The 22,741-nt window shown below is 46.4% G+C and overlaps 1 protein-coding gene across 4 annotated transcripts in view; it reads left to right on the plus strand.

The window, feature by feature from the left end:
- The window catches only part of ACSF2 (acyl-CoA synthetase family member 2), a 57,620-nt gene extending 39,588 nt beyond the window's left edge, over positions 1-18,032 (plus strand). For all 4 annotated transcript variants that reach the window (XM_035104375.2, XM_035104379.2, XM_035104377.2 and 1 more), the window contains 6 exons: positions 10,773-10,880; positions 11,738-11,889; positions 13,928-14,069; positions 14,316-14,426; positions 15,550-15,618; positions 16,295-18,032. In XM_035104375.2, the coding sequence (XP_034960266.1) occupies positions 10,773-10,880; positions 11,738-11,889; positions 13,928-14,069; positions 14,316-14,426; positions 15,550-15,618; positions 16,295-16,375 (663 nt within the window). In that variant the 3' untranslated portion in view covers positions 16,376-18,032. The remainder of the gene's footprint in view (positions 1-10,772; positions 10,881-11,737; positions 11,890-13,927; positions 14,070-14,315; positions 14,427-15,549; positions 15,619-16,294) is intronic.
- The last annotated feature ends 4,709 nt before the right edge of the window (positions 18,033-22,741 follow it).

A 22,741-nucleotide genomic window follows, 5' to 3' on the forward strand; every position in this document is an offset into this window, starting at 1 on the left:
TTAGCGGGGTTCTCCCCCCCCCCCCCGGTGACTCACCCACCGCCACCACCTCAGCCCCTCACTCAGTCCCTTCCCTGCCCCCCCCCCGCCCCAGCCAGCTGCCTCCTCAGCTTCCTCTCTCCCTCCCCATTTCCCACCCTCTTTTTTCTACTCCTCTTTTCTCTCTCTCCCCTCGCTGGTCCCAGTTGTAGCAGCCCTTCTAAACCCCCCCCCCCAAAATCCACACACACTTCCAGGGACTAATTCCCCCTTCCCCCGCGGGTGCGCCCGCCTGCCCGCTCTCCTGCTTTCGCCCCTCAGTGATGGCTAAACCAGGGACCTCCAAACCTACCTGGCCTTGGGCCGGTGCCTCAAGCGCTGATCGCACAGTGGGCCGGAGCGCGCTGGAGCACGCACCCATACGCGTGCTCACATGCGATTTCCGGTGCACTTCCAGGTCTCTGGAGCGTTGGAAGTAGCTTGTGTGCATGGGCCTCCTCCGACCCAGAAGTGTGTCGGACATAGCTTCCGGCAACCAGCAAGTGGGCAGCCACACTGCGCCGATAAGGGCAGGCGGTGGGGGGCGGTGGGGGCCGGATAAATGAGCCTCGCGAGCCATATCTGGCCCCCGGGCCGTAGTCTGGGGACCCCTGGGCTAAACGATCCTTCAGCCCAGCAGCCGCATCACTCGCGCTCTCTCTCTATCCACACCCACCTACCCTCCCGTTCCCTTTCACCAGCACACGCCTGCCTCCTCTCCTTCCCCTCTAACGGAGAAGAAACCAGGAGGAAAGAGAGAGATCCTTCCATAGCACAGCAGAGGCAAGGGGGAGCCACACAATTTTTTTTGTATGGTTGTGTATATGCAAGCATGTAATCTCTCTCACGGTCCTGGTTTATCCTGTCCGAAGTCTCTGCGCTCCAAGTCCCAATGGCTGTCCGTGGGGCACATGCGCAGAGACACTTGGACTTTATTATATAGGATATCACAATGTCTGAAATAAGGATGGAGCTTTCACAGTTTCCCCACATTGTGATTTTTGCTTACCACACACAAACACATCATGATTCGCAATATATTGCCAGGTCAAAAATTATAAAACCGATATCGCAATATGGACTTCAAACCGGTTTTAGATGATATATCACCCAGCCCTAAATGATATATTGCCTAGTCTACAGTTGTAGCCGACAAATTCTGGAGGGCACCCCCTGCAAAAACGACACTGCCAGCATGGATTGCCATATGTCCAGATTTTCCTGGACATTTTTGCGATTTGCACCCAGACCCTGCTTCCAACTGCAGTATTCCAGATATGTCTGAGACATTCTGGACGTCTGGCAACCCTATTAGCATAGGCATATGATTGCGCTCTGCATGGCTCACCCTGTGGCACTGCAGAGGTTAAACAAGACCCACATGTCTTCTATTCAGAACATATCAAGCAAGGCACAAAGGCTGTAATGGCAGTATTTACCAGGAGATGCTACCCTACTTTCTTTAAAATTTAGCAAAATTGAAATTCTTTTCTCCTGGAAGTTTTTTTGGGCTCTCCTGCTGCTTTGATGTGGGTAAGCTTCTGGAGGAGGTTTGGTGGAAGGGGGAAATCCATAAGAGCCCAATGTGGAATGGCCTTAAATGGAATCACCTCTGGACACTCTGTTGTCTGAAGCCTGAACTTCTTGGTGGCACTCACTCCAGCGGGATTTAGTGCTTGCCTACTAACTTTCACAGTTCTTTAGCAGGGATGAGTAAGAGCTGGGCAAAAGGCAGGCAGTGATTCTTCTCACAAGGTCCACAGTTTACCTAGTTTGTGCCAGCGTCTCCTGGGTGGCATGTGGTCAGGAAGTGACAATGGCTCCTGTGTCAATTCTCCTTCTGCCACCAGGGCAACAAACACATCGCTTTCACTGGACCTCTATTCAGTCCTCTTGCTTGGAGGCTCCCATGGGGCCTGGACCAGCAGGATGGTCTCAGAAGAGGCAGGATTATCCCGCAATCCCCTCCTTCTTAATTGAATAACAGTTCTGCAAACATTCCCTGCCATAGAAGTGCGTGAATCAAGTGGCTAATAATTTACGAAGGTCAGACTCGCCGCTGCCTCTCCACAGAGGCTCTTGTGGGGTAAGCAAATACCGTGTTTCTCCTAAAATAAGACACGTCTTATATTTATTTTTCCTCCCAAAAAACACACCACGGCTTATTTTCAGGGGATGTCTTTTTTTTTTTTTGGTGTCTTTGCGGAGGGGGGAGAGACGGAGCGAGGCGAAACGGTGTGTGTGTGTGCAGAGCACAGACTGCCCACCTCGCGGGGGTAGCCTCCTGCTGCTGCACCTGGGTAAGGAAAAGGGGACTTCTCCCTCGCACGCACGCACGCACAAGAGCACCAGAAGAGTGCTCTTCGCGCTGCACTGTGCTCCCCGAAGCGGCAGCACGAAGAGCCCGGTGAGAGGCAGCTGCGGCTGCAGGTGAAGCCCGGGATCTGCGTGGGCGACTGGGGGCGAACGCACTGAGCGCTGCGGCGGTGGCGAAGAGGCGCCCGATCAGCCCGCTTCTCAGCTGATCGGGCGCCTCTTCGCTACCGCCGCAGCGCTCAGTGCGTTCACCCCCAGTCGCCCACGCAGATCCCGGGCTTCACCTGCAGCCGCAGCTGCCTCTCACCAGGCTCTTCGCGCTGCACTGTGCTCCCCGAAGCGGCTCCCACCCCCGGCTTATTTTCGGGGGATGTCTTATATTTATTCTACTAATTAAAAGCCTGACATGGCTTATTTTTGAGGACCGTCTTATTTTAGGAGAAACACGGTAAATGCACCGTTTTCAAATCAGCATAAATATAGATTTCAGTGGCATCATAGCTCGGGGCTGTTTTGGTCCTCTTAGTTTTTTATGTAGATGGTCCACTTTCCCCCTCCACCCCTTTTTTAGCACACCCTTACGTTTCATTCAAATTAGCACATGTACCATCTGTGTGACACCCCCCCCCCCGCCCCGTGATACATTACAACATGGTTTGCAAATAGCAAAAGCCCAAATTCAGTACATGGTGCAAATCAAAATTTATAACTAAGCCACCAGGTGGTTGTTGTCGTTTAGTTGTGTCCAACTCTTCGTGACCCCATGGACCAGAGCACTCCAGGCACTCCTGTCTTCCACTGCCTCCCACAGTTTGGTCAGACTCATGTTGGTGGCTTCGAGAACACCGTCCAACCATCTCGTCCTCTGTTGTCCCCTTCTCTTTGTGCCCTCAATCTTTCCCAACACCAGGGTCTTTTCCAGGGAGTCTTCTCTTCTCATGAGGTGGCCAAAGTATTGGAGCCTCAGCTTCAGGATCTGTCCTTCCAGTGAGCACTGAGGGCTGATTTCCTTCAGAATGGATAGGTTTGATCTTCTTGCAGTCCATGGGACTCTCAAGAGTCTCATCCAGCACCATAATTCAAAAGCATCAATTCTTTGACTGAAGCCACTAGGTTATTATTGATTAAATCTGTATACCGCCCTTCATCCGTAGATCTCAGGGTGGTTCGCAACATAAAATGGCACCATAAGAAGCACAAAATACGTAATAAAAATAAGAAGAAAAGCAAACTAATAACAACCCCCTTCCCACAACACATTCTTTCACCCATAAGTTCTAATGGGGATAATAGAAGAAATGATTTTAAGACTAATGCCTGCTGCTAGGATAAATGAGGGCCATAGAAAAAGCGGGCGAGGAGAGAGAGAACTGGTCTACCTGTCATTTCTGTGCACTTGCCCTTACTGTTTTCCTGAACGCTGGGATAATCCTCCCAGTCTCAGGCAAATGGATTAGTTACTTAGCGAGGGCATCTATGAAGGCATGGATAAAATAGCAAGCTAATGTCACATACTTTTCTGCAACGGCTGCCAAGCGGCACTTCTGAAGCTCACGTAGGAGCTGGAGAAATACTTATGAACCACAAGAATGCTAATCATTCTGGAAAGTCGATTTAGCTCCAAGCCACCAATGCAGAAAAATAACAGGAGGTTGGTTTTCAGCATGGTAGGAAAACAGCCCAAGATCTTCAGTGGTCTGGCCAGGTCTGGTGGGTTGATATCTTTCACATGATGTTTATGAAGACAGGGCCATTTGCTGAAAAAAAGAAATCCTTCTGATGATGCAGGTTCTTTTCAGGCAAAACACTGTATGTAGCAGGGCTGGATTAGCCATTAAGCAAAATAAGCACGTGCTTAGGGCATCAAGGGAAGGGGAGCACCACAGAAATTTTCCGCTGCCGGATTTTCAATATTAATAGTCAAATATTGCTCAGATTGAGCGTTCATTTTCTCAGTTGAAGTATATTAAAAAATCCCACCAAAACAACTACCGTATGCAGCAAGGTAGGCCGGATGCCTTATCTCTACTACGGTAAGTATAGAAGCAGATGTGTTACGTAAGATTAGGTAAAGGGACCCGTGACCATTAGGTCCAGTCGTGACCGACTCTGGGGTTGCGCGCTCATCTCGCATTATTGGCCGAGGGAGCCAGCGTATAGCTTCCAGGTCATGTGGCCAGCATGACAAAGCCTGCTTCTGGCAAACCAGAGCAGCGTACGGAAACGCCGTTTACCTTCCCGCTGTAGCGGTTCCTATTTATCTACTTGCATTTTGACGTGCTTTCGAACTGCTAGGTTGGCAGGAGCTGGGACCAAGCAACGGGAGCTCACCCCGTCACAGGGATTCGAACCGCCGACCTTCTGATCAGCAAGCCCTAGGCTCAGTGGTTTAACCACAGCGCCACCTGGGTCCCTCTGTAAGATTAGTTCCGATCAAACACTTTGCATTTAGAAAATGTAGGAGAATTTCCCCCCAAATATAAATATAGTGGAAGTATACAAAAATAAACATGGTTTTCCATCTTACTGTAGGTTTTGATTCATTAAAAACATTTTGTTTTATGCTTTATTGATGTTTATCTTTTGAATTAGATCTATAAGGAGGCACCAAAAAAACAGAAGTGCTTTGGGACTCTAATGGCCTTAATCTGCAGATGTAAAGGAGACGTAGAGCTGTGTGTCCTCAGCATATTGCTGACAATGTACTCCCAAACTCTGGATTACCCCGCTCAGCGGTTTCATGTAGTTGTTAAACAGTTGTTAAACAACTGAACCCCGAGGAATCCTACACTGAAGGGTCCATGGGGCTGAAGAACATTCCCCAAGCAACACCCTCTGGAAACGACTACGCAATTAGGATCAGAACCACTGCAAAGCGGTGCCACCGACCCCTAAATCAGACAGTCACTCCAGAAGGATACCAAGGTCGATGGTACCAAAAGCCGCTGAGAGGTCAAGAATTAACAAGGACACGTCCCCCCTGCCTCTCTCCTGACAGAGGTCATCAGGCAAAGTGACCAAAGCAGTTTCTGTGCCAAACTGAGTCCAAACCCCAATTGAAATAGGGAGAGCAAATCCCTAGAGTCCACATGCTGAGCAGGTGTTGCCCAACAAGCAAGGTGGAGAGTTTAAAAGCACTTCTCATGCTGGGTAATCTAAGCACACCTGGTGTGGAATGAGCTTTCAGCTCCCTGGCTTGTTTGGGGGACAAGGCCCCCTCAATGGGCCGGCTCTCAGAGCCTAGTGAGATCTTGTGGGAACTTTGATGGCCCCATGAGATCTTGTAAGAGCATCCCAGAGCTAGGGAGCAGAAAGTTGGAGAGCATGGGTAAGGCTCTTCCATGGAGCCTCCTGATTCAGAGATGGTCTGCCACCAGATACCCGGTCCTGGGGGGTGTAAACAAGATTCAGAGCTATGGTCCTCATGACCTGTTTGTGGCATCTCATGTGGGAAATGCAGTGCTGGACAATATGGGCTTTTGGTCTCATCCTGCAGGGCTGCACTGAATGTTCTTAACTGCACAGGCGTTCATGCCTCCAGCGGTTTTTACAACTGCCTAAAAGGAAGCATAGACAAAATTTCTTGGGTGCATTCAGGGAAATAGGCCAGGATGCAAAGTAAGCAAACCCTGTTGCTACTTTACATTACAACTGACATTATTTATTTTCTGGGACTTTATGACCTACCAGGTTTAGCCCCAGAACCTGTTTTCACTGCTTGGGCTCAGCTGTGGGACATATAAAGAAAGAGCAATACAAACAGAAAATGCCCCCTGAGCATATGCAGATGGTTTTCCATCTGATATTAGGAGGAAGGGCTTCTAGGTCAGATGGTGTACAGTATGTTTAAGCCCTGCAAACCTTCTCTCTGCAGGGTCTGCATACCATTATCCACAGCAATCCAAATCAGCCCTTCCAAATATAGGATTGAAGGCATATAGGACTTTGTCCTGGGGCTTTGCACGTACCCAGACCCCGAACGGGACAGAGCTATGTGCCAGTTTCTTCCAAGTAGACAAGGACAAAAAATGTTGGGGGAAACGGGGAGCAAGATGCCAAGGGAGGATCCGGAAAGAACATTGGTGTTGATTTCAAGTCTAGACAGAATACCCAGTGTTATTAGAGGGATAATTAAATCCATCCCGTAGGGCAAGAGGGGACAGGACCGGTAGACGGCTCTTTCGCTCCAAGTACTTCCGTTGGTTTATTATTTTATTCCCCCGCCTGCCACATTGTCTTTGAAGTTCAAAAATTACTCTTGTTTCCTAGCCAGGTCTACCCTTTCCTCTTAAGCCAATGCCACTTAATTTTCGCCCTGGTATTTTGAAAGGACTTGAAACGTGGCTCTTAATAGAAATGTTAATAGAAATGTTGTTTGTGTCAGGCTGGCATAATGCAAGCCTGGTAATAAAGGCTGACATCTCCTCTACAGCCAGGAGGAGGAGGAGGGCAACACTTTGCAGTACAAATGTTAGGAAATCGTGGCAACACATTCATGTACTATCTGTGATAGTTGGTTGATTGACGAAAGGAGCCATCATGATTGAACAGTCATCATCTTTGGGGTACACACATTCACTTCTTTTTGCCCCACTCGGGTCTCCGATCAAACAGGGTTTCTGTAGCATTTTAAGCACTTCTGAGCTTCAAGATACTTTCCTCTGCAACAGAAGTCATAATTCTGGCTACTACTTTTCCACTTTTGATTTGCACCTGCACAATTCCTGTTCTACTAAAGAATGGCTAGCAGGGATGCGTCTTTTCCCACTGTTATACTGTAAGCAGAGAGGCACCCAGTCCCACATGGCACAATTGGGGAGACACACCTGGCAGCCTGTTCCTGCTGAAAAATACCATTGCTTTACATTTGTGCCTGCTGTTAATTAGAGCATGGTTGTGCCTGCACACTGCCCGTTTCAATGATCAAAGTCTAGAAGCAGCTCAGGAGTGTCGCTGTGCATTTGTGGATGTGTTGCAGCTGCTCACAGTTAAATCTTTCCCCGTACCCCTGTCCTCGTTGCCTTTAGCTTGAAATATCTTCTGCATATAACATGTTTAAATGTGTGGGTGGGTGGGTGTCTCTGGACATTTCACAGCACACTCTTTCTCATGCTTGGCTGTCCAGGGCTGGACCTGGGGAGGAATGGTGGGGACCACCACCCCTTCCCCTGAACCTTCCCGAGAACAGGAGGACAGTACAGTGGTACCTTGGGTTACGGACTGGATCCATTCCAGAGGCCCGTCTGTAACGTGAAAAGCCTGTAACTCTAATAATAATAATAATAATAATAATAATAATAATAATAATAATAATAATAATTTATTATTTATACCCCACTCATCTGGCTGGGTTTCTCCAGCCACTCTGGGCGGCTTCCAACAGAAATATTAAAATACACTAATTTCTTAAAGATTAAAAGCTTCCCTAAACAGGGCTGCCTTCAGATGTCCTCTAAAAGTCTGGTAGTTGTTTTTCTTTTTGACATCTGGTGGGAGGGCGTTCCACAGGGCGGGTGCCACTACCGAGAAGGCCCTCTGCCTGGTTCCCTGTAGCTTTGCTTCTCGCAGTGAGGGAACCGCCAGAAGGCCCTTGGCACTGGACCTTAGTGTCCGGGCAGAGCGATGGAGGTGGAGATGCTCTGCATGCGTGAGCGGCAAACCCTGGAAGTAATCCATTCCGGTACTTCCAGGTTGCCATGGGACGCAAGACGAAAACACGCAACCTGAAGTAGGCGCAACATGAGGTATGACTGTATAGATTTAGAACAGTGGTTTGCAGACACTTCAGAGGGGGAAAGCTGGGAAATATTGGAAGAGGACCAGCAGGAAGAAGAAACACTGGAGGAGAGACAGCTGACAGACGCAGTGTCTTCGGAGAGCATTCCTGAGGCCGTCTCTCCCAAGACTAGGCATGCGTTAAGAGTAGTAGTACAGAAAGCTCAGAGACAAAAATCTCAGATCAGCCAGCACAGGAATGACGTAGGATAAGAGAGACGGAGGGGGTTGGGCTTTACTTGGAGTAATGCCATTATTGAATAAGGACCACCTTCTTTTGTCTCTCTCTCTCTGTGAATACTGAATAAATTACGTGGTAAGGACTCTCTGTGTTTACCTGCTTCTTTGGCTGCCACCAGGGGAGGAATAGGATTTCCTGAACCTGGACATTGGTGGACTTGGCAGCAGACTTGAAATTCAGAAGCAGATTTAAATCTTTGCTTTTACCCTTTGGCCATTTGCTTCATCTTGCTAACTCATAGGACATCTTGACCGCACTGTAACCATGCAGCTTGCTACGTGTGACCAACAGTATCCCAAGCCTGTGAGAAATGTGTCTCCTCGCACCAAGGAGTAGCTTGGGGAGTGTCTTTGCTTCTTCTGAATTCAGGGCCTCTGTCACACGCAGATTGGTAGAGTAGCCCTTCACTGGGGATAGTGTAAAAACAGGCTACACTTCCAGTATCATCAGTAGTAAATTACCCCTTAGATATACCTGGAGGAGTTTTCTGCCAGCGCAAACACAGAGTGAGAGAGCCAAGAATAAAACCCAGGCACCCCTGATGAACAGCCCTGCCCAGTAAATCAAGGTTCCTCCAAATGTTTATTTCATTCTATTTTGAAGACTGGCTTACACTGGCTAGTGTTTAAACAACATTAGCAGCCGAGGTTTTATAGCAGTGTTTAGATTCAAATAGTTCTGCTAATATGTTTCTTATTCCCAATTTAGCCTGGGGCTCTGCATTCCCTAAGAAAGAGGCACTTGTCACCAAAAATAAATTGCATGCCTGCAATATTCAGAACGATTCTTAGTAAATCCACTAAATGAGATGATCCATTTGCCAAGTAGTTGCGGTTTGAAATTATTTTCAGCCAATTATGTAAAATAAAAAAATTCCTTCAGTAGCACCTTAAAGACCAACTAAGTTTTTATTTTGGTATGAGCTTTCGTGTGCATGCACACTTCTTCAGATTTTTTCTTGGTGAGGTTGATGGACTTCCATTTCATGCGGCTCAATGTGGTGCCTTCCATAGTTCTGGTTACAGGTAGGTAGCCGTGTTGGTCTGGATCGAAGTAAAATAAAAAAATTCCTTCAGTAGCACCTTAAAGACCAACTAAGTTTTTATTTTGGTATGTGCATGCACACGAAAGCTCATACCAAAATAAAAACTTAGTTGGTCTTTAAGGTGCTACTGAAGGAATTTTTTTATTTTACTTCGATCCAGACCAACACGGCTACCTACCTGTAACCAGCCAATTATGTGATTATCTTCTCTATGACCTCTTTTGAACTAAAGGGGTTCCAAGGATTTCTCCAAATGTTACCCTAGTGCACAAATGAGCTTAATTTTAGCCACCAGAAGAATGCTGCACCTATAGCTCAGGACTGTACAGCTTTTTAAAAAACATGTCAAGTGAATCTGAAATAGGGTCTTTGCAAGATCAGGCGTGGTCAAAGGAAGTCTTAGAGTACTTGTGAATTCATCCTTAAAACGTCTATCCAGAAATACTGAAACTGCTTCTTAGTGACCTGTTTACTGAGCGTTCATCCTGAATTGTTTTCACAAAGTTAGCCAAGGGGTATTAGGATGTTGGCCATTTATTCAGCACTCATTCCAATATGCTTGCAGGGAGGTTATATGACATTGCCTCAAGCAGTTGTTCGATCCCATTCGCTTTCAGCAGATATCCCTATCAGTCGCCCTTCTGTGCCCCGTATATGGATGAGAACAAAGGCCTATCGAGTCCAGCGTCCTGCTTTTTTAATCATGACTAGTCAGGGGTCTGTACGCTGTCGCATGACACATGACCAGCGGTCCACCTGGTTCAGTATTTACTCTGACTGGCAGCAGCTTCTCCATGGTTGCAGCCATCTATGAAGGAATGAAGTGGGAGCACTTAGGTACAAGGATGGGATACCTTACTAATCCATAGTTTATGGCTTTAGGTTTTGTGTGAATGTGGAGACCCGCAATCGGGACATGAGGGCAGGAGTCCTCTTAACATTACAGGTGGCAATCATTTTGCGCCCATTCAATTGATGTGCAACTGCCGGCGGATGCTGGTGCACAAATGCCCACAACACAACCACCATGCAAATTGGGAGTTGCCTGTACTTGATCCTTCCTTCCCATGAGATACCTCCTGTCCGCTCCTTGTAGGGAAACAAATTCTGCAACGATCCAAATATACTGAGAGGTGGGTGAAATGTGCAGATTAAGCTGGTGCATGCAAACATACGTTGATGATTTGTTTTGCTTGAATAGCATGCACTATAGTGGGGCAAAATAAAATGCAGTTCCCTGAAAGACTGTCACTTCCTAACTTCCCTTATATAGATTTGTCTGCTGCAGGTGGGAGCTTTTGCCCATAACACTTTAGCACTTCTTCTGCATTGGTTTAGTTTCTCTCTCAGCTGTTTTGTTTCCTTTGTGTTTTGCAGGTTGCATATGGAACCACAGAGAATAGCCCTGTCACCTTCATGGGGTTCCCTCAAGACAACATTGCCCAGAAAACAGAGACTGTGGGATGTGTTTTCCCACATACAGAGGTGACTGATTCCCTTTGTTGGTGTAAACTGGGGGAAATGGGTGAACTTGCACTAAGTGCTTGGCCCGTGTCTTGAGCAGTCCATGCCCCGCACCTGAATTCTGTTCAGAATTCAGTTTATTTCCAGTTTATTTCCTGGGTAAAATCTTTTTTAAAAAACTGCAACAACTTCAACCCTAGAAAAAGCTCAACAAATCCTAAAAAAAGGTTAACGACTTTGGTTGGCCCTCACGGCCCTTCACTTCATTAAATCTGGCCCTCTTTGAAAAAAGTTTGGACACCACTGGAGTATGACTCATCCTCCCTTTCTTTAAGGAATGTGTGTAAGTGCAGAGGCAGGTATAAAGCCAAGGCAGGAGTGTGAGATATTCACTGAGAAGAGGTTTTCCTCAGTGCAAGGTAGTAGTGGAGAAGCTGAAGGTTACATGTTCAGTATAGCATGGAGATCTAGGAAGGTAGAGTGCTAGTGGATCTCTCTGTGTATTTGTATGTTTACAAGGCTTACTTCTAAGGCCAGAGGAACTGTATTATGGTAGAATAGTTTATGATGTGCCAGCACCTCTTAAAGTTTATGTAGCTAGTGTGTTTATGCTTGTTTTGTCTCATGAGGCAACAAACACTCTAAACTGAACCGAGTGGGAAAGGAGTTTTCTTAACTGGGAACTCTGGAAAAGAATGACTACTGGAAAGAAGGAAGACTCGTTCTTTTGAAAGACTCTGCTAATCACAACACTTTTGCTGTATCTTCTGTTGTCACACCCTCACAGTCTCTAACCCTAACATGCTTCTGTCCAACTGATCTCTTTTATTATGCCACTCCATGCCACCATTAATGTTTTGTTTCCTTTGTATTAACAGGCAAAAATTGAGGATCCTGAGACAGGGGAAATTATCCCACTCAACAGCCCAGGAGAACTTCAGGTCCGAGGTTACTGCGTCATGCTAGGGTACTGGGCAGACCCCAACAAAACCAATGAAGTCATGGATGATGAGAAATGGTACAAGACCGGGTACGTTGGGGAAGAAGCCATTTGTTCATTAGGATAATCCTTGGGAAGCCAATAGGATCTAGTAGGTGGAATGCTGGATGGAGAATTCCATTCAGGGCCCTAAAAGTTGCACTTTAGCAAGACATTATCTCTTCATGTCAGTCACTCTAACTGGACAATTGAGGACAAGTTGACCTATTCATTGCATAATTTTTTTGTTGTTGTTTAGTCATGTCTGACTCTTCGTGACCCCATGGACCATAGCACACCAGGCACTCCTGTCTTGCACTGCCTCCCACACTTTGGTCAAACTCATGTTTGTAACTTCGAGAACACTGTCCAACCATCTCGTCCTCTGTCGTCCCCTTCTCCTTGTGCCCTCCATCTTTCCCAACATCAGGGTCTTTCCCAAGGATTCTTCTCTTCTCATGAGGTGGCCAAAGTATTGGAGCCTCAGTTTCACGATCTGTCCTTCCAGTGAGCACTCAGGGCTGATTTCCTTCAGAATGGATAGGTTTGATCTTCTTGCAGTCCATGGGACTCTCAAGAGTCTCCTCCAGCACCATAATTCAAAAGCATCAATTCTTCAGCGATCAGCCTTCTTTATGGTCCAGCTCTCACTTCCATACATCACTACTGGGAAAACCATAGCTTTAACTATACGGACCTTTGTAGGCAAGGTGATGTCTCTGCTTTTTAAGATGCTGTCTAGGTTTTTCATTGCTTTTCTCCCAAGAAGCAGGCGTCTTTTAATTTAAATTTAAAATTTAAATTTGTACAGGGCTGAATTTGAGATAATGGGGTTGGGCAGCTTCACCTGATGGGGAATGGCAGAACAGCAACATGTCCACCCCTAGGCCTAAGTCTTACCCAACACTCACTCAACAGCAAACTTGTTTCATACACAGGCATGGAGTTGTAGGAGAGCCACTTTCCCATGGAGCCATCCCCTTGTGACTCTTTCCCACTAGATCACCACCCTCCTCATTGGTGGGATGGTGATCTGTTGGGGAAAAAAAACCATGCAATCAATGACACATAGCTGCATTATCCATTAATCTGCTGCTGCTGCTGCTCCCACGTGGGATAGATAGCTCCATGGAGAGGGAGCTGCCTCAAACTTCCAGGTGTGCATGAAGGGAGCCTTTGTTCCCTGGCATATGATATATCTCACTACGTCATGTCTTGCCACATTGCAGAATCTAGTATTTGGTTATGCAGAATTCACAGAGTCCTGCTTGTGATCTATTGCTTATGCAAGTACAGAGGACTAGCTGCTAAAAAACAAGCTGAAAAGGGAACATTCCGGCTGAAACTCAACATTGCTCTAAGCTGACTGTTCCATCAGCACAAGCATTTGTGTTTGTCACATGGAACAATCTCCATTCTCTTCTCCCAGTACCCTGTTCTGGGGGTACTCCTGACCTGCCAGAACTGTTTTGGAGGAGTTGTATGGGGAGGAGATGGACAGAAAGTCCCATTGTACTAGTGGGATTTTGTGCTGGCTCCTGCTTGCCCAACCGTTTAATTGAATCTGGTCTTGGGCATCTAAGCATTTATCATATCAGGCACCCCCAAACTCGGCCCTCCAGATGTTTTAGGCCTGCAACTCCCATCATCCCTAGCTAACAGGACCAATGGTCAGGGATGATGGGAATTGTAGTCCCCAAACACCTGGAGGGCCGAGTTTGTGGGTGCCTGTATTATATCTATGGTGCAACAATAGCTTTTGGAACAGTTGCGTACAGTTCTGGTCTTCTCACCTTGAAAATGATATTTTAGAGTTGGAAAAGGTTCAGAATAGGGAAACAAAAACGATCAAAGGGCTTGAACAACTCCCCTATGAGGAAAGGCTACAGCATTTAGAGCCTTTTAGTTCAAAGAAAAAGCGAGCAAGAGGAGATATGATTGAAGCGTGTAAAATTACATAGGACGCGAGGGCCTGGTGTTGGACCAGGTGTGCCCCTGGCCTACTCCAGCAGGCTCTTCTTCTGTTCTCCAGTGGGGCGCCTGGCAACATGGCAAGGGTCAGGGTAGAATGACTGTGATCTCCTTCCAGGGACATGGCTATTCTTGATGAGTATGGCTACTGCAAGATAGTAGGCCGCTGCAAAGACATGATCATCCGAGGAGGGGAGAACATATACCCAGCAGAGCTCGAGCAATTCCTACATACCCATCCTAAGATTCAAGAGGTGCAGGTGAGGAAAATGGTGAGGTGGGACGTGGGAACATGCCCTCCAATCCTCTCGTTTGGCTAAATACTTAAGGCCCCAGTGCCACTTTGGGAAATGAGATTGTGTGTGGGTTTCCTACAGGCACCTGGTTGGCCACTGTTGAGAACAGGATGCTGGACTAGATGGGTCGTTGGCCTGATCCTGCAGGGTCAAGAACCCCAAGACGTTGTGTGGGCCCAATGATCAACCTTTCCCTTCTCTTCCACTCAGGTAGTTGGCGTGAAAGACGAGCGAATGGGAGAGGAGATCTGCGCCACCATCAGAGTGAAAGCTGGAGAAGAGTGCACAGCAGAAGAAGTCAAGGCATTTTGCAAAGGGAAGGTAGGAGCTTTGAGGTGGGTGGGAGTGTCCTGCTTTTCCCCCCAATAAAAGAGAGCAAGCTCTCCAGTGGTGAGAGTTGATGTTCTGTAAAGGGCTGCTTCCAGATGGGTTGTTTCTAGCTCAACCCAATCATTGCTCTTCCGTTGTAAGCTATATAGTGGTGCTTCGCTAGACGAATGCCCTGTAAGACGAATTTTTTGCTTAACGAAGAAATGTTTCGAGCGGAGGTTGCCTCGCTAGACGAATTCGTTTTGTGAAAAATTCGTCTAGCGAATCGCAGTTTCCCATAGGAATGCATTGAAATTCAATTAATGCGTTCCTATGGGATTCACTAGACGAATTTTTTGTAAAATGAATTGACTCACAGAGCGAATTAAATTCGTCTTGCGAGGCACCACTGTACATCGAATTGCAATCGATGTCCCACACTATCAGGAGGATTGTGCTTTTCGAGGTGTGCATTCCACTATGTTCTGTATACATCCATGGGGGCATGGCACAGTTGCTGAGCGTAGGGCCATTTGAACCTCAGCACATGCCCACTATAAGTGGTGCTAAAAGTATCTACAGCTGTACCTTGTGTTTCAAACAGCCTAGTTCTCGGATGTTTTGGCTCCTGAACGATTGAAACCTGGAAGTGACTGTTCCGGTTTTCAAACGTTCTTTTGGAAGCGAAGGTCCAGCTGCGCTTCCTGCTGCCAATCAGAAGCTGCGCTTTGGTTTTTGAATGCTTTGGAAGTCAAACGGAATTCTGGAACGCATTCCGTTTGACTTACAAGGAACAACTATACGCTTCTCACATTTGGGCTGCTCTTCTTTTCTTTTGGAAAAAAAGCGGGGCTTTCTTTAGTCTGAGGAAAGATGGAGGGACCGTATGATAGGATGACAGCTTCATGCGGATGCCTCATAACAAGTGACTGAATACACACGGCAGTTCCACACTAAATGCCTAGTGTGGAAGCTCCCACTGTCTAATATCATGTGGGCGCATGGCTGCAGATAAATTGCAGTTTTGTATTTCATGTTGGAGAGGCACTTGCTCTGAGTCCTGCTCAAGCAGGGAACAGCAAGCCAGCCATATAAAGATTGAGTCAGTCCACAGCCGTTGGCTTTTCTTTTGCAGATCGCTCACTTCAAGATCCCTCGGTATGTAGTGTTTGTGAAGGATTTCCCGCTCACCGTCTCGGGCAAGGTGAGTGAACGTCCAAAGGCTCTTGCTTGCTTAGCCCCAATAGGTTGCATGGTGCTTTGTGGAGTGCAGGAAGAGCCCTGCCTTGAGGAACTTGAAAACTAAACTGGTTACAGTGGAATCACAGGGAAGGGCTTAAACAGGGAAGGAGTGTGTGCAATAGCTTCAGTTACATGTGCTTAGGCCTAGTTACAGACTACTGGGTATGGAACTAGTAGATGGGTGGGCCGCAAGTGGGTTTTGAAGAGGAATCTGAAGATGTAGGAGAAGTGGCATTGTGCAGGTGCTATAGGAGGCAGTGACCAGCATATGAAGGGCAGCAGGTAATAGAAGATGGGATTTTTTGAGGGAGGTTGAGACTTTTAGGTGAAAGGACATTCATGAATCCAGGATAAGATGGGAAGTCAGGGTAGGGTTTTAAGGAGCGGCATCGCATCATCAGAGCAATGAGAGACAAGTGAATGACTTTGGCAACAGAGTTCTGGGTAGAAGTGAGGGGTCCAAAGTGAGGCAACATAGAGAGAGAGAGAGAGAGGGAGAGAGAGAGAGAGCGCGCTTTATGGTAGCCTAAATGAGAGATGACCATAGGCATGGACCAAAATATTTGCAGAGGGACGACCAGTATGTTTGCAATGGTGTAACCAATCCCTTTCTTCTTTCCTCCCTATTCCAATCTTAGATTCAGAAATACAAACTGAGGGAGCGAATGGAGAAGCATCTTCAGCTTCGAACCCAACAACCCAGCGCAACCCAAAATTAATATTTCTTCTGCCAACTTTTATACTTCAGCTTTCTAAGCCGTTAAGAGAGCTGGCAACCCTCAGCCTGCCTTAAGATAGCAATCACCAGCCTGCCTTAAGATGATTTAGTCAGGCATACTTAAAATAATGTGGGGTTTTTTTCTAATAAATAAAAAATATGTTTCTTTAGCAGAGATTATTTCTCTGTGTTAAGAAATTCCACCTCACTTTGTTAAAAATACAAAACATGTTTGTATCTCTGGGAATGGCATCCAGAAATACGATTTCCTCCCAATAAGGAGGACCGTAAGGGAATTCCCATTGCTCCTTATGATCAGAGCACATCATGGAAGAGACATAGTCCTGCCTTTCCCTCTACTGTGCAGTTCTTTTATTAGAAATTGTAGTTTTGGAGGAATAGTGGTGCATGCAAAGGGAGAGAAAAGAATGCCAGGGTGCTGAAATTTAAGTCCCATGTAGGAACATTAAGAGCTATCATGTTGCAAATTACAAGCCAAAAGAAGGGGAAAGTACTTTCTAGCAGTCGGAAAGGCGACATGGGGAGAAGAGCAGAGTCACCTGAAACATGTTCATATTGGATTTGTAGGAACAAATCTGTTAATTTTGGCACTTTTGCATCGTGATTCACTTTTGGATGTCCTGTTGTTTCATTCTCTGCCGAATGCTAATAGGCTATGGTGATTGAACCTCTCGTCTTCTCATTAGTCAGGTCATCCACACACACCAAAAGTGTCTGGAGCAACTTGCCTGAGAAGGGTGTTGAACCTGATGTAGCAAGGAGCAGGGGGTGAGATTTGCTTGATCACTTGCCTACCTTTTGGTAACTGAAATGGAACACCATTCATTGGACTCCCAGGGATTAGCCAGATGTGACGCAGTGGATCCATGATCAGGCTCTCTCAGGTTTCTTTGTGATTTCATTTTAGAGTAGCTAACAGTAGGGCATCTTTATTGAGAGCTAGATAGGAACTGTAGTTCTGGGAGAGAACCATTTGTGCCTCCCCCCACCCCCAATTTAAATTGCTCTTCCCTCACTGTGATACCTGTATGCTTTCCCCTATAGGGAAATTAGCAGCTAATGCACACCCACCCCTCTGCAATTGCGTTTTTCTTTTTTAAATGTGAGTGGCCCTGATTTCCCATGTCACATCTTACACAGGCGCTATTTGCTTATTGCTGCAAGCTGCTGTGAGCTGCATTTTGTTAAAAAGGTGACTGATAAGTGCTTTTTAAAAAAACAAAATATTATTATTATCATCGCTGCTTTTTTTTTCAGGGGGTACGAGTACACAGTACCAGCACCTTTTTGTTAGAAAGTGTGACACTGTAACAAAAAGCAGCGATGATAACAACAACAACAACAACAACAACAACCACATATTTAATTCAAGATAACACTGTTGTGACCAAAAGGGAAGGAAAGAGCAGATTTCTGTGGCTTTAGAGGTGTGAATCAACCCAGAGCCTTCTGCCCATCGAGGAAATACGTGGATCAGGAAGCGTGAGAGCATTAGAAAAGGACTTTCATCACTTCCACAGCAACCAACTCCCTGCTATGGACTGGAGGAGGTAGTTCCTCTTTCCAGTTCTTTTGAGTGCAAGCCATGAAGTTGAATCTTGCCACACATTAGATTTCTCATCTGCTTTATTTCCTATTCAAAACAAGTATTGATGCCATAGAAATTCAAAACTTCAAATCCTATATGTTGGAATGCACCTAGGATGAGTTAGTTTTTACAGGAGCTTTATTAGAGCACCTCCCAACCATGATACTGAACCGCAGAAGTCGGTGCGTAACACTTTTCTTTTCCGGCTGCAGCTGTCCACGCCAGCAGAATTTGATCTTGATTCTTCTTCCTCGCCTTCGGTGACCTACCCTGAACTTTTCTAAATGGCCTTACGCACTGCATTATAGCACTGGTGGGTATTGCAGAATGTACTGGTAGTTGGTTTCCAAACAAATTAAGTGAAGTATGCAGTGGAATTCCCTCTATCTAGTAGAACAAGACCCCCCCAGGGGAAGTTCTAGATCAGTCATTAGCACTGATGATGTGACTCCTCATCACAGAGCAATTTCAGAAGCAAAATGAAACATGGAATGTCTCTTGGGTTGGAGGTGTATGGGAGTGCACGTGAAGTTGTTCTTCATCTCTTAAAGAAACAGCCAGAGTTTTATCAGGGAAAAAGGAAGGTGGTCAGGGTGTGTCTCCTCCGTAACTTTTTTTTGCTCTCCCAGCTGAAGCGTGGTTTCTGCCCATGGAAGCAGAGCATGAGGGGCCTCCATATGTTGCTTTGTTGCTGAAAAACAGAAAACAGAATCCAGGTCAGGTCAAGAAAGGGTTTCATTATGTGAATGTTTGATGTCATAAATAGAGACTAGGGGATGAGAAGGGAAATAAGATCCCTCCCACAGATGTCAAATGGATGGGCCTTTATCCTCTTGACAACAACTATCACCTCTCCAGTGGCACTCACTGGACCTCAACGTTGCCAGCTGTTTCTTCTCTGTTATGTCTCAACTACAGATAAAAGGTAAAGGTAAGGTAAAGGACCCCTGGACAGTTAAGTCCAGTCAAAGGCTTAGAGTTGCAGTGCTCATCTTGCTTCAGGCCGAGGGAACCGGCATTTGTCCACAGACAGCTTTCTGGGTCATGTGGCCAGCATGACTAAACCGCTTCTGCCGCAACGGGACACTGTGACAGAAACCAGAGCGCACAGAAATGCCATTTACCTTCCTGTCGCACAAGAACCTATTTATCTGGAGTGATTAAGAGCCCAGTTATGGCCCATCAAATGCACAAGAAACTTGTGCCAACTATTTAAAAATTAAAAACACACCATAGATTTTCCCAGCCCGCATATGAAATATGTACATGTTTCATTGTCCTTTAAGCGCAATATGAAATTATCTCACAAGCAGTCCTTAGTGGCCACTTTAAGCTTAGCAGCCGTGTGCCACAGATGCTCGAAATATACTTACCATTGTGATATTGTTGGATTCCGCAACACAGGAGAATGCCCAGCTTCTTTGATGGGAAAGGAAGTTAGGAGTTGGGGTGAAACCCTGGAAGAAATCCCAAAAACGCGAATGAAATAAGTGTTGGGTAATGTATGCTGCTTCTCTAGTCTTAATCTGTTTGGTAGGAATTTGGCAACAGGAACAGCCATGAGATGGCCAGAGAAATTATGCTGTGAGATGATTATGTCAGACCTCACATTATTAACACTTTCTTTTTTAAAAAGAAAAAAAGTAGAGGTGGGAAAAGGATGCAGAAAAGTACAATCAAAATTATTAATTAATGGTGGCGGATGGAGCAACTTCCCTTTGAGGAAAGGTTGCAATGTTTAAGGTGTTTTTAGTTTAGATAAAAGGCAAGGAAGTGGATATGCTAGAGGTATCTGAATGTATCCATGGATATGGAGAAAGGGAATAGTCAGTTTTTCTCCCTCATAATGCTGTAACACCAATATGGTGCTGGACACCATCTTAGATGGCTTTAGAAGGGGATTATCATGGTGGATGGCACGTGGGTGGCGCTGTGGGTTAAACCACAGAGCCTAGGGCTTGCCGATCAGAAGGTCGGCGGTTCGAATCCCCATGACGGGGTGAGCTCCCGTTGCTTGGTCCCTGCTCCTGCCAACCGAGCAGTTCGAAAGCACATCAAAGTGCAAGTAGATAAATAGGTACCACTACAGTGGGAAGGTAAACAGCGTTTCCGTGTGCTGCTCTGGTTCACCAGAAGCGGCTATGTCATGCTGGCCACATGACCTGGAAGCTGTACGCTGGCTCCCTCGGGCCAATAACGCGAGATGAGCGCCGCAACCCCAGAATCAGTCACAACTGGACCTAATGTTCAGGGGTCCCTTTACCTTTACTATCATGGTGGATAAGGCTATCAACAGGCATAATGGTTACGTTTATTTAGTTCACAACTTTATTGCAATAAAACCTCATAAGCGGTTTAAAATATACACACACACACACACCCCACCATTAAAATTATCAATAAAATACAGTTAAAACTGCATTTAAAAACATTCAAAATAAAATTAAAATCACTTGGAAGCAGAAAGAGTTCAAAACACATGCCAGTGTTCTACAAGAAATGTTTAAGGAGGTACCGAAAAGAGTACAGTGACAGCGCCTGCCTGATGTCAATAAGTAGGGAGTTCCCAAGTTTAGGTGCTGAAACATTAAAAGATCCATTTCTTACAAATGGGGATCAAGCATTATGTGGTATCTGTTACAGTGCCACGTCTGCAGATCAAAGCGGTTGAGTGGGCATCTGCCTGAACCAATCACCAATGCCTGAACTGCCCCCAGCTTCAGAAGGAATATGATTTTGGATATCATTTTCTGGGGGGAAAAGCTATTGCTCTCATGCCCTCTTGTGAGCATCCCAGCAGGTTTTGACTACACGCTGTAAAAAAAACCAGGGTGCCTAATTTGATACGCCTTTAGTCTGATCCAGTAGAAGAACAGAGGTTTTCAACCTTTTTGAGTCCACTGCTCCCTTGACCAACTACATCCTTTCTGCGGCACCCCTGTGGGGCTCAGGAGCCCAGTTATGTCTCCCCTTGCCTGCAGAGCTGGCAGCCCCTCACCCTTTTTCAAACACCCTCCCTTGCAGAGTGTTCCCTCAGCCTCCTCTCCTCTCCTTGGGAGTCCTTTGGGCAGTCTCTGAGCTGCCCCCATCCCCATTTGCTGTGCAAGCCTTTGGGAGGCAGAGGCACGAGAGGGCATCAGAGGAGGGAGGGAAGGAAAGAGGGACAGAGGCCAGTGTTGCCCTGTGGCCCTCCTGACCATCATTCAAGGCACCCCAGGGCACCACGGCACATTGGTTGTAAACCACTGCAGTAGACCTTGTCTTACATATTTACCTTGCCAAGTGAAAAGTTACTATATGAGACGTTGTGACCCTGTTTTCGGGCCACATTGCCAGAGTAAAGCTCTCCTATGATTTCTCAACATTCCCCTTTCCCTCAAATTAGCTTTTTCTTTGTACCGCTTCCCCACTTGCCCATACCAGGGTGTTTGTAAAGAACAAAAATTGCATGCCTCAGATTGCAACCAGTGAAGTTCCTTTGAGAGTAGACCCAATGAAACAAATAAACCTATGTTGGTTGTGTACAGTATATTAATTAGCTTCAATGGATCTACTTCGAGTAGGACTAGCATTAGCTACCATCCGCAAAGCCTTAATCCCCTGTTGTCGCAATGACCTCTACCCCCTCAGCATATGCAAAGGTACGAACCTTCCACCACAGCCTCATGGACATCACGTTCAGTATCAGGAGAGCCATCGTGAAAAACAGTGTGCATCCTGGTTTCTCTCTGTCTCTTCCTCCCTCCCTCTCTCTTTATAAATGTTGCCAGACAAGGGGGAAATCCTCATTGCCAGGCCACAGTGATTCCAATGTGTGTCATCACTCTGTGTTTGAGGAACCCCCTGGGTCCTGTCACCTAAGAACGTTCCTTTTTATTTCTGCAGCAGAAGCACTTTCTTTTTGATGTGTCTTTTGAATTGGGTGACATTGAGACCACATCCTGAAGGAACGGAAAAATTCTCATATAAGGGAACTGGTTTCCTTCCCATTCACTGTGCTAGTGTGACTCACCCCCCCCCCCCCGCCCCCAGATATGGTAGGAAGGTAGCAGGCCTGTCAGTTTGTGGGATTCGCTGAACCCCTGCAGGCTCTGACGAGTACAATAATTAGGAAATAAAACTTATTAGCCATAAATCTCTTCCTCTTTTCTAGAAATATTGCCTGCGAAATGCCTCCATGCCACACATGCAAACACAGCTTCTCCCCCCGCCCCCCAAAAAGCAAGCTAGGCTTCTTGGAAGTGTATTGACCATTGCATTATGTATAGGCATTTACACAAAGCTTAGAGAGCAGGGATGGTTAACCCTGAGAACAGCTGAATAGTGCTTCAGTGGAGATCCCCCAATGCTCTAACAGCAGCACTAACATCTAGTTTCAGTTCCATAGAAACTGTTGCCTGCATGGATGCTACGTTTGTGTGATTTCCCAACAGAGATGAGTGCAGGGCAAGGAGCTATTGGTTGTGGTTGTGGGCTTGGGCTTGTACACAAAGGCTTTCCTTTTATGGTGCTGAATGTTCCTTCAGGCTTCCTTTGCTTCTTAACCCTGGCCTAACCTAACGCGGGGGGCGCTGTGGGTTAAACCACTGAGTCTAGGGCTTGCTGATCAGAAGGTTAGCGGTTCGAATCCCCGTGACGGGGTGAGCTCCCGTTGTTCAGTCCCAGCTCCTGCCAACCTAGCAGTTTGAAAGCACGGCAAAGTGCAAGTAGATAAACAGGTACCGCTACAGCGGGAAGGTAAACAGCGTTTCCGTGTGC

This window comes from Zootoca vivipara, chromosome 2, assembly GCF_963506605.1.
Source record: "Zootoca vivipara chromosome 2, rZooViv1.1, whole genome shotgun sequence".
Lineage (NCBI taxonomy): Eukaryota > Metazoa > Chordata > Lepidosauria > Squamata > Lacertidae > Zootoca > Zootoca vivipara.